Source organism: Osmerus mordax, chromosome 21 (genome assembly GCF_038355195.1).
Source record: "Osmerus mordax isolate fOsmMor3 chromosome 21, fOsmMor3.pri, whole genome shotgun sequence".
In the NCBI taxonomy this organism is placed as follows: Eukaryota; Metazoa; Chordata; class Actinopteri; order Osmeriformes; family Osmeridae; genus Osmerus; species Osmerus mordax.
Genome location: NC_090070.1, coordinates 1451317 through 1463349, shown reverse-complemented (window position 1 = coordinate 1463349; position 12033 = coordinate 1451317). Strand labels below are relative to the sequence as shown.

Here is a 12033-nt window from a genome sequence, read left to right as displayed (position 1 = left end):
TTAATGCGAAGTTTCCAATGCGAAGTAAGGAATGTAGCAAAATATCGGCGTTTACGTAGAACAATCCAACAGATAATTCTTTTTTACAAAATCAAAGATACTTAATCATTTGGATGTTCCCTGTCAGCCTCGTATCTTACTGGTGTAGTAGTAGCTATCTGTATTTATAAATCTATGGTGTGACCGTGACCCACACACATGCACCCACCTGCAATTCAAGTTTATTGAACCTTTTAATCGGTCACCGGTAGATTTATTTTCCAACTGATGTAGGCTACCTACACTTGTAAGGCTCATAACATTTTTGCATAGAAAAATGTCCCGTCTGGTACACCCTACACCGATGAACAGCCTAAATGTGAAATCTCAAAGTGGCAGCATGGGTACTCTCCATTCACACTCTTCATAAATGCAGTATTTATTGTAAATGTAATAATCTCCATTAGCTCTACCCCTCTGGATTCCATGTAAGGTCATTCATAATTCAGAAATGGAGGTTCTATGGAACAGCATACACCACACCTCCACCTGTCTCAGGTGACTACAGGTCAAGCGACTCCACCCCTTCACACCTGCTTTCCTGCAGGATTTAAACCGAAGCACCCACAGGGTCTGCTGTACACTTCACACCACTACAGAACACATCCAATCCAGCAAGTCTAAGAGGGACAACATGTCGAATATAGCGAATAGCCTGGCCAGAAGGAAAACCAGGGAGGACGAAGGGATAGGCAGCAATGACAAGGCCATACCCTTCAACAAGCAGGATTATGAAAGTTTGAGAAGAGACAGTTTGAAGAGTGGGACCCTGTTCAATGACCCAACCTTCCCAGCTGACTGGAACTCTCTCGGTTACAATGAGTTGGGACGCTACTCCTCCAAAACAAAGGGTGTGGTGTGGAAAAGACCCACGGTAAGGTCCATCTCATCTGGCATTTAACAGGGTACACATGACATAAATTAGATGCAAGCACAGTCTATTGTTGTGACATTTGAACTTAAACTATTTGTAGTGCATTTAGTATCAGACACTTAGCAGTAAGGGTCTAGGATTATCATATTGCTCTTTTATTAACAGTTAAAGGGTCTCTACATGACTTGGCAGTAACTAAGGCAGGATTGACTAATGCCATAAAAGGAAATCCAAGTTGACAGGGCTAGTATGTGTGTTTGTTTTGCCACTTGGTCTTTTGTGTGAGCTTCTGTACTGTAGCCTCCTCTGGGTCAAGTTTCCTAGACGACGTGGGGGGTGGGGGGCTGTCTAATGGTGTTGGGGAGTGTCTTATTCCCTGGGCTTGGAGGATGGAGAGATGCTGTGAGTCTCAGGGATCAGATCAACTGCTAAATCAGCTCTTGGCCTACTTTAAGCCAACGTAACTTAACTTTTTGCTCATACTCTCAATTTAGTACCTGTTTTGAATTTAAAAAAAGTTGGTAATTGGGTAACATGTATGTAATTAAAAAGTCAAGTTTAAAGTGATGTATGTGTATCCATTACAAAGCATATGTGTACATTTACATTTAGTCATTTATCAGACGCTCTTATCCAGAGCGACTTACAGTAAGTACAGGGACATTCCCCCGAGGCAAGTAGGGTGAAGTGCCTTGCCCAAGGACACAACGTCTTTTGGCACGGGCGGGGAATCGAACTGGCAACCTTCTGATTACTAGCCCGACTCCCTAACCGCTCAGCCATCTGACTCCCATGTGTAATGAAATGTCCTCGTAAATTGTTACACGTGTAAGACAATTTCAGTGAAACAAAGGTTGGCTGTTATGATGAATATTGTTTATGATAATGATGAGGGTAATGATAATAATAAATAACAATATTTGTTTTTTAACACAGGAATTGTTGTCAAGCCCTCAGTTCATTGTTGATGGAGCCCAGAGAACTGATATCTGTCAAGGAGCTCTAGGTGAGTTTAATAAATCCTCTTATGCAGATGAAAAGTGTAATAATACACAGGAAACACTCATAGAAAATGAATGTATTTTAGTTTTTCAGAATTTTTATTGTGTAATTAGATTTCCAAATGAACACAAAAAACTTGGTTGTTGATCCAGTTGAGGGCCACTCCTTTGCTCTGAAATAAGAACTCCACGTAATCACCCACATCCATAATATATTATGTTTAAACAATGAGTGGGAGTGGCAACCCCAGTTGGGAAATATCTAAGTGCCTGGAATTGTCTGCAATTGGACTCTAACTCTGCAGCCTATCTCTGTGTCTAAGCATCTGCACTGAATACACATTGCTTCATATAAATCCATTTGATCACCATATTCAGTAGCAGTCCTGCTGACAAGGTTGGGAAGAAGCCTATTCAGTTTTGCAACCGATATACCAAAAACTGAAAAGCCATTCCTTGTTAGCTCAATCCACTATTCAAATAAGTATCTGGCAGTTGTTTGAATATGACCCACACCTCCTTCAAATGTACAGTGCAAGCAGACTGAAGGCACATGAATGCAATATATCTTTATAACAAAACAGAGTGAATAAAATGAAGGTAACTAACTAGGTGTCCATTTGGATTGTCCTGATGGAATACACCCACAAGTACTACCTCCGCGAATGACAGAGAATTACTCATAGTGAATATTTGTATAAGTGGTGAACACCCTGTCATTTAAACATGCTTATGTTGTTTGCACACATGATGCTCTCCCTCTATCAAAGTTTATGACTGCAATTGTAACAAAGTAACCGCAAAGTGATTGAAACAAATTTCTAAACTGATACATATGCAGGTGACTGTTGGTTACTGGCTGCCATTGCTTCTTTGACCCTGGATAAGGAAATCCTCGCTCGAGTTGTTCCTCCCGGGCAGAGCTTTACTGAGCACTATGCAGGGATCTTTCACTTCCAGGTGAGTGTGAGACTTTTCCCTGGGGCTTGTCCATGGCCATGCATCCATGTCTGCCAGGGACACAAACAGGCAGGACAGCACTGAACAGGAAGCTTTGTAATTTTCCTAGTTGTTCTACAGAGAGTAAGAAGCTCTTGTTTCGACTTTAGTTTTTACACTTGCCAAAATAAACCATCTTGAAAATATCTGTTGTAGTGAACAAGGGAAAGAAGTGAAAAGAACTAAACTAAAACAGGATTGGGAAGTGAGTCACATTCCGTTTTCCATGCCCGCAGTTTTGGCAGTTTGGAGAATGGGTGGATGTTGTCATTGATGACAGGCTGCCCACTAGAGAGGACAAGCTCCTTTTCGTCCACTCTGCCGAGGGGACGGAGTTCTGGAGTGCCCTGCTGGAGAAGGCCTACGCCAAGTAAGTAGACAGAGAAGTTGGTGGTAGGTGATGGTGAGACTGTAGGAACAGGTTCTTCCTCTGGCAGAAAATAGACACTGTATATGGTCTATATTACTGGTATCTGCAGTTCTTTAGATAATAACATGTAAATGTAACTTTTTGGTTTGGTCATGGAAGGTTGGTCTTATCTGTTGAACAAATACAGGAGTTACCTACAGCCACAACCCACAGCCTGAAATGTAAATATTTTCTCAGAGAAAGTAGCTTTCTGAACCTGCCATATCTGGTCCGGTCACAGGATCTATTGCATCTTTGTTTTGAATGGCCTTCACATGTATGAAAACGTCCTTGTTTATGTATATATTTAACCATAAAATGTTTTATGCATAAATGTAAAACATTTTTAATCAGTGGAACAAAGCAGGAGACATGTTTCTTCATTCCTACAGTTGTGCAGAGATTAAATATCTCTGGTGATTTTTTTTACTGTGCAGAGTAAACAGCTCATATGAGGCCTTGTCTGGTGGTTCCACTAACGAAGGCTTTGAAGACTTCACCGGAGGCATTGCTGAGACCTACAACCTGGGCAAAGCCCCACCCTACCTATTTAAAATAATCCAGAAAGCTCTTGGGCTGGGTTCCCTCTTGGGCTGCTCAATTGATGTAAGTCTACTTCACTACTAAAACTACCTGTGTGTGCCCACTCAAGATCAGGGTTGTAATATCAGCAGTAGACATTTTGGTTCTGTTCTTGCCTACTGTTGCCTACTGTTCTGTGTTAAACTTTTGACGAAGAGTAAACAATCATTGTTTTTGTCAATGTTTTGAGTATAGGGTGTGGTGAATAGGAAAGTGAGACAAACAAAACATAATGTAACAAAATGCTTTGTTTTAGATAACAAGCGCATCCGAGACTGAGGCTGTTACTCGTCAGAAGTTGGTGAAAGGCCATGCATACTCCATCACTGCAGCGGAAGAGGTTAGAGTGAACACTGTCAATCTGAATACAACTTCAGCAGCTTTTATGGGAATGATACTCCCAATTGTAACAAACGTAACTTAAGGCATCAATGAGAATATCACAATGACCTATATTAGTGATACTAAGCATTAGAAATCGCTGTAGAATCTCTCTCTCTCTCTCTCTCAACAGTGGCAGAATATGTACAACAACAAAAAAACAATCTGCATACACAAATGCAAAATGTCTAATTAGTAGCTATACATAGCTTTATCACTAACACATTCGAAATCAATGTAACTGAAATTCAATTCTGTCACGATTGGACGGCAAAAGGCGTTACAAACATCCTTTATGCTGGCTCTAGGCCTCAAAAACTTAAGCTATTAAGGTAACCTCGTAGCTGAATAAACATATGAATTCACGTTACGCCATCTCATCATTAAGAACGCACATGTATGCCACAAAATTCACACAGGCGGCCCGGGTTCGACTCCCGGTATGGGAACCAATTTGAAGGATTTAAATATTGTGTGTCTATTCCAATATGTAATGATAGTATCAATGACACAAACCTGTGTTCTAGAAAGAGTGGTCTGGAGTCGCAGAGGTCCGATAATATCAGCTTAAATGCAGCAGTTGGAAATCAACAAGTAGCTACAGAGCTCTGGAGTTGTCTACGTTTCCCTACCCACAACAGAGTTTGGGCTGGTTCACGAAGTCCAACTGGCTATCTTTCCCTGCCCCAGCATATTATATACAATGCAATTGAAACACAAGTATAAAAAAGGGTTCAGCTTGTTCTCTCGTGCGTCAGGGAGTTGTTCTTGCGTCCCACCTGCTCGGGTGCCGGTGTTACGTCCCAACTGGTTCCCAATTTAACTGGTTCCCCAGCGGGGAACCAGTTATTTTGTCTCCATTTATTTTGTCGCGAATGGTAGCCTAATGTTGTGCGCACGTAGCCTATAGGCCTACTTTCATATGAGATCCGACTTGAAAATCGGCAGTAATAATATGTTTGTGAATTTGTGACGAATCTGGTGATAGAGGCAGACTGATAGGTGCACGCACAGCTGGGGAACCAGTTAAATTGGGAACCAGTTGGGACGTAACACCGTCTCCACCCGGTTTCAAGGTTGTTTCTCCCGTATGTTAAGTGGTCTGTTTCACTATATTTATATCTCACTATCTTCATCTCACGATGCACTTGACGAAGGAGAAAATAAAAAAATAATAAATTGCTAATCTTCTTTAGCCGCGCTAAAAAAGAGTGGCTTAGCCAATAAACATGAAGCAGCGCCATCTAGGGGAATGGAGAATCACAGCAATCACAGTATTTTGGCCCTGTGCAATTTAGGTGGGCTACACAATGAAAGGGTTTTTAAACGTTATCTCATTCGTGTTGTTGTTATGACTAGCTTGCACGTTAACTGTAATCTCAAGAGGGTGTACAGTGGAAATTTACATCCCTTCAGTATTTCAGTTTTTGCTGTGTTATTGTCTTTATTTACAACATATTATCAATCTGCTAACAATACCTTGTAATAATTTAGCTCTGTCGGTGAGATGTGGAGCATTGGGGAACTGCAAACTTAAGGTCTTTCCACAGATGATCTGGGTCATTTCCAAAGCCACTGTGTGCTTCAGGTTGTTATTGTCATGTAGAAAGATAAAGGGCCCAGTCTTAGGGTGTGTGGCTCTGTAGCAGGTGTCTCTGCTTGTCTGCTTGTTTCGCTTAAAGGGGAAGGGCTCATGAGCCCATTTGTTTTACACAAGGTGACATTGTCAGCTGATGACATGACCTGCTGCCTAAACCAGCTTGGTGACATCTTCTCAACTAGCAGTATGTGTTCCTCCAAAGAACCAAACTAAACTAGTCTCCCAGTCCAAATGCAAATCTTATGTGTCCATCCCCCTCTTCCTGAGGCGAAGAGGTTTGAAGATGTCAATCAAATGCAAATTTGTAACTGTCACTGTGGGGTTTTGTGTGAGCATTGATAGAAAAACACGATTAATTTGAGTCTATAACACAACAAAACGAGGAAGTGAAGGGTTGTACTTTCTGAAGGCACTGTGCATTAGCTAACAATGGCAATGACACAGTGAGGGGCAGTTAAACAGCACCAACTGTTCTGTTGCCATGTCGAATGAAGGTCCACCTGCATGGTACACCGGTGCAGCTGGTTCGAATCCGTAACCCCTGGGGTCAGGTTGAGTGGACCGGTCCCTGGAGTGATAAGTAAGCAACTAAATAGTTATTTTGTAGACTCCAGGCAGTTATACCAACTGGAGTTAAATTGGGGGTAAAAGGAGTGTTCTTTCAGTACAAACATCTGGGGCCAGTTGCATAAACTAAGACTAGTCTTAGCCTTAGACCGTCTTAAATTGTCAGGTTAGACTAGTCTAACTAAGCCTGTCTGTTGCATAAATAGTAAGACTGACTTAATTTGAGGTAAAAAAAAAAGTTTGCCACCTCTCCCCCTGGCTAAACCTTGTGGTAAGGGCTGAGTTGCTATGCCAACGATCTGTTAGTAGACTACCTCATTATCTTAGCATAATTTATTACGAAAGTTTGTTAATTGTAACTGCAGAAAATGTTGATTGGGTTCTTCTTTTCCGCTAAATGTCATTTTATTAAACGAGTGAGTAGATGACAACATAACTCATAACGTTATTGATTCATCAGGTTTAAATGTATCAATCTTTCGCCGTAAAGTGTCGATGTTTTGTCCGCCAAGTTAAATTTTTTCACAAAGTGTATTATTTTACCATAATGCAAAGCGCAATAGGCTATCTAGGTCAGTCTTACATTAGTCACTGATAGTGAAGTTTATGCAACAGGTAAATTTAAGTGTCTATGGCAAGTCAGACTTAAAGTTACATTTAAGTCGAAGACTAGGTCTATTTTTATGCAACTGGCCCAGGTACAAAATAAACATTTCACTTGACTCTTTTTGTTTTATCTCAGCTCTAGAGAATGGGATGGGGTACGGCCAGAGGAAAAGGCAAGATTAGATTACTCTGCTGAGGATGGAGAGTTTTGGTATGAGACTTCCGTCTGTACATTACAGGATTTGACACTCTCATGTCAACATCACCATAAAACAACCCAGTTATCATAACAGGTCACGAGTGAAAAAGTCTCACCACAGATCCTACCTTTAAAATACCTTCTTCTTCTTGTCTACATCCAGGATGTCATTATCTGACTTCCAGCTGCAGTACTCAAAGCTGGAGATCTGCAACCTAACACCTGACACACTAACGAGTGATGAGGTGGCTCGCTGGAACCACTGCCAGTTTGACGGAGTGTGGAGAGTGGGCTCCACAGCTGGGGGGTGCAGGAACAATGCAGGTGCTAATCGGATGCTTATTTTCAGTTTTAAAATCCTCAACCCAGGTCTCCACTGACAATATTTCTTAAATCTTTTGGAAACTGTTTTTAACTGTGGTTTAACTGTGTTAAAAACAATAATCATTTTTCAATTTTCCAGAATTATATTTGTGTATGTTGCTTTCACATTTTAAAGGCCTGGAATATTTTATTTATTCCTTCACCAGAGACAGGTTTTGCCATTCATTCCTGGAGTAAATTTAATTATGTTACATCATGCTCTTTAAAAATGTGGGTGTGGAAATCCTTAGCTAAGATTTCTAGGGGAAATTGCTATGTAGCACTATTTTCAAAAACGCAATCGTCTTTTTAAATCCATGTATGGTAGCTTAATGTCCGGATAACCATGTTTATGTCCCATTTTGACCATATTACTCCGCAGCCACATTCTGCTCCAACCTTCAGTTTGTCATCAAGTTGGAGGATGTGGACGAGGACCCTAATGATGGGGAGGATGGTTGCACCTTCCTGGTGGGTCTGATGCAGAAAGATGGACGCACAGAGCGTAGATTTGGCCGAGACCTCAACACCATTGGCTTTGCTATTTACCAGGTATTGCTAGAAAAAGCACAGCATAGGGAAAAACAGTGCCACATAAAATATGTGTGTTAATATTCTAATTGTTTGTTTTGTAATTTGTTTTGTTTGTATTCAAGGTCCCAGATGAGGTAATGTACATGAAAATGAAGGTTTCATAACAGGCCATAAGAATCACAGCTAGAAGCTATCAAACATTCTTTGTCTGGAAAGGTTTAAACTTGATATTGCAGTAAATGCATTCATCTTCCAAAATAACCCACCACAATGGTGTACAGCGCTTATGAAAGCTTAACATTTAGAAATGTTTGAAAGCTTAGTAGATTGTTTTCCACACGTTTGGCCACTCCCCTCCCCATGTCCGTTGGTAGTATAAGGGCCGTTCCAACATTCACCTGGGCCCGGACGTGCTTCTGAGACAGCGGCCTGTGGCCATGAGTAGCACCTTCATCAACCTTAGGGAGATCTGCGGACGATTCAAGCTGCCCCCGGGGGAGTACGTTATCATTCCATCCACCTTTGAGCCACACCGCAAGGGCAGTTTCATCCTCCGTGTGTTTTCTGAGAAGCAGGCTGCCACCAGGTGTGGGCTAGGGGTTTTCCTTTGCACCAAAATGTTACATGCAATATAATAATCACGTCTAATTTTATTGAGTTGAAACACATATATTTATTTCATTACAAAAGTTAAATGCTGCTGACTAAGACGAGGATGGAAAGTATTCACATACATCATGTTGTACGGCTAAATTAATAATTGTATTTATTTATGTTTCAGTCCAATGGAAGAGGATATCAGTGTTGAGGTTGAGGAGGTAATTTACAATTCCTATGGATACCTAAATTGTTGGATTCATTTCTCATACCGTACATATTCAAATAATTGATTTTTTTTTTACTGTACATCCATATGTGTACAAACACAAGGTTGCTAAAACGATTTCACTAATATTTTCTGTATTTCCTCTTAGCATAAAATCACAGAGAGTGATGTGGATCCTCACTTCAAACATCTTTTCATGCAAATTGCTGGAAACGTATGTTTTATTTCAGTGCATGAATTGTTAAATCAATTGAATACACATAAAAAAGGTTAATCTTCAAGCCTTGTGTTTTTCCTTCACACTGACAGGATGCCGAGATTTCTGTCTTTGAGCTTCAACAGATTTTGAACAAAGTAATCACCCACAGTAAGTAAATTATCCTTACCTTTAAATTAATCAGTGTAAGACATTTAAAATGACCATCCTCACTGTGCTAAGAGTGTAACGCGTGTCATTTTGTTTTACAGGATCTGATGTGAAAACTGATGGGTTCAGCCTTGAGACCTGCAGGCACATTATCAGCCTCTTTGATGTATCCTTTTCTCAACCCAAATATGCATCTTAAAAATACTATTGTACATTAATATACTTGTACGTTGTGAAGAAGATATTTCCAATCGCTTCCATTCATTCCTTGCAAATGTAAAAGGTATGTAACAGACGTGGCCATGCTCTGTCACAAGGACTACGGGCCGATGTTTGCCACTCGCTGGGCTCGAACACGCCACCTCTAACTTGCCAAGCGTGACCACTACCAGCTACGCCAACGAAAAGCTAGCTCTTTGTCGATCCGTCCTTAAATATTAACATTTTAGAAATATTGATTCAGTGTCTTTACACACACACACACACACACTATATATATATATATATGATATATGACATGTGTATACATGTATTTTAGATATGTATAAACATATGATCCGTATTTATGAGTGATTGCAGAGTTAAAGTGTTTTCGCTTCCTGAATTACATCAATCAGATGGATGGTTCTCATAAATTGGGCTTGGTTGAGTTTCATGCTTTGTGGACAAAGATTCAGAAGTACCTGGTAAGAGTAATGGCAGGGATTGTCCAGCATAACTAATATTTCAATACAACTACTACTGTAAAGAATGCTAATACTGAAATTCACACTAATGATGAAATGGTAATTAACACAAATCAAACATTTTAACTAATCTTAACAAATAGTATACCTGTGCATGATAACTGTACATTTCTGTTATAATTTTCTAGGAAATCTTCAAAAGTGTTGACACAGACAATTCTGGCACCATGAGCACCCATGAGATGAGGGGGGCATTGACTGTGGCGGGTGAGGGTTATTTTCATATCCTAGTAAAGTGTTCTTACAAATGTGTGTTCAAGTAGGCCACCACAAGGGGTGGCCTACTTTCTACACATTTGCATTACTGTAATTTTTATATATTTTGACCCAGTTGAAACCAAGGTGCTTGGGCCCCTTGATTACAACCAAAAACACACACTATAATAAAGCATTTACTGTACCAAACAACACAACAATTTACAGTAAAATGCAATACACAACAGTAAATGAGACAACAAGTTAAAACTTAATGAAAACTGTCATATTAGCAGGCCTCTCTCCGATCTTTTTTTTTTTTCTCGATCTCTCAATACAAACCACTATGTGCGGGAAAAGATAATGTTCAAGTATTTTTCCATCCACCCTCCTTTCCATCAGACTTTAAATTCATTCAAAATCAAATTTGTGGGACTAAACGAAAGCTTACTCCAAATGTGACATTGATTGTTGCAACAAATTGAGTTACATATGAAGAAATGTCTTGCTCTCTATGACATGTACATGAAATGTGTTTGTTTTTCTATATTTTAAACATCACTGTTCTTTTCTGTATTCAAAGCGATGATATTTAGCCTATGTCTTAATGTTATTCAGTGATCACTGACACAATTTCATGTCAATATTTAGTTTGTCATATTTTATTGCAGGATTTCAGGTCAATAGTGATGTGATCCAGGTTATAGTGTCCCGCTATGCTAATGCTGAGTATGCCATTGACTTTGACTGCTTTGTGGGCTGCCTGATACGACTGGAAATGCTGTACAGTGAGTAGTTTCATAATACCTGCACAAACAGGTGGACTGGTGAATGTGCATGTACCAGTTTGCAGGATGTGAATGGTTTATTTTTAGCCTACAAACGTTGCATCATGATGGCAGGCTGTGACATGTAAATGAGATTTTGTCAAATCTGCAGGGTTTGCACTTGACAAACAGCAAAAATGACACACCTAGGTACTGGTACAGCATATAAAACAATAGATTGTTGGCAAAACATACCAAAGTTTGCCAACAGTGTCTTCTTAATCTTTAAAGTAGCCTGTGATGAAAACATTTTACTTTCATTTTCAGAATTTGATACTCAAGATAAGTTGTGACCTCATGTGTTTGGTAATTTTCTGTGCAGGAAGTTTAGTTGCAACTATTTCATCTCATACTCAGTTAGTGAAACATGTAGGTAGGTGTAGAAGTTACCATTGACCATTAAGTCGATTTCTCCCTTTCTTTTTAAAAGAAATGTTCAAAACACTTGACACAAATGGTAGTGGGAAGATTGAGCTGAATATACTTCATGTAAGTAATTTATATTTGAGGTTTATTCATTATTTGGTGTAAAGTTCAATATCGATGTCGGTTTGTGGCTAAAACTGTGTGTGTTTGTGTGGATTTCAGTGGCTTTGTCTGGCTCTCAACTGAAGTTCTAGAGAACATCATCAATGGGCGGAGACAGGCACTAAAGAAGGAGGACATTCAAATCAATGGAATGGAATTCCATATTATCCTGCTTTTGCAACATTTAATTTTTATAACAATACAGATGCTTGACTGAATCATATAGGTACATAGAGTTGTAGTAGATGTTAGATGTTTGTCCTTAAAAGTATTTTACTGTACTATCCGTAGATTGTTGTTCATGTCTACATTTCTTGAGAGTACTATATATCATTAAATGTGTGAATTTGACCTGTTTGTCAGAAACATTTTTCATTATATTGCCTTCCA

General features: G+C 39.7%; 1 protein-coding gene across 1 annotated transcript; it reads left to right on the top strand.

The window, feature by feature from the left end:
- The first annotated feature begins 673 nt into the window (after positions 1 to 673).
- capn8 (calpain 8) lies at positions 674 to 11954 on the top strand. Its single transcript, XM_067259773.1, has 21 exons — positions 674 to 913; positions 1850 to 1919; positions 2756 to 2874; positions 3150 to 3283; positions 3760 to 3928; positions 4161 to 4244; positions 6380 to 6465; positions 7195 to 7269; positions 7421 to 7581; positions 8003 to 8172; positions 8277 to 8288; positions 8529 to 8740; positions 8936 to 8972; positions 9129 to 9194; positions 9290 to 9347; positions 9449 to 9513; positions 9965 to 10033; positions 10222 to 10300; positions 10960 to 11076; positions 11546 to 11604; positions 11704 to 11954. Exons 1-21 carry the CDS (start codon positions 674 to 676, stop codon positions 11725 to 11727), a joined length of 2106 nt encoding a protein of 701 aa, XP_067115874.1. The 3' UTR covers positions 11728 to 11954.
- Positions 11955 to 12033: the final 79 nt, after the last annotated feature.

Coding starts and splice junctions, on each gene's coding strand:
- capn8 (XM_067259773.1), top strand. CDS start 674: ATGTCGAATATAGCGAATAGCCTGGCCAGAAGGAAAACCAGGGAGGAC. Junction 2,875..3,149: donor CAGGGATCTTTCACTTCCAG/GTGAGTGTGAGA, acceptor CCATGCCCGCAG/TTTTGGCAGTTTGGAGAATG. Junction 6,466..7,194: donor ACCGGTCCCTGGAGTGATAA/GTAAGCAACTAA, acceptor GTTTTATCTCAG/CTCTAGAGAATGGGATGGGG.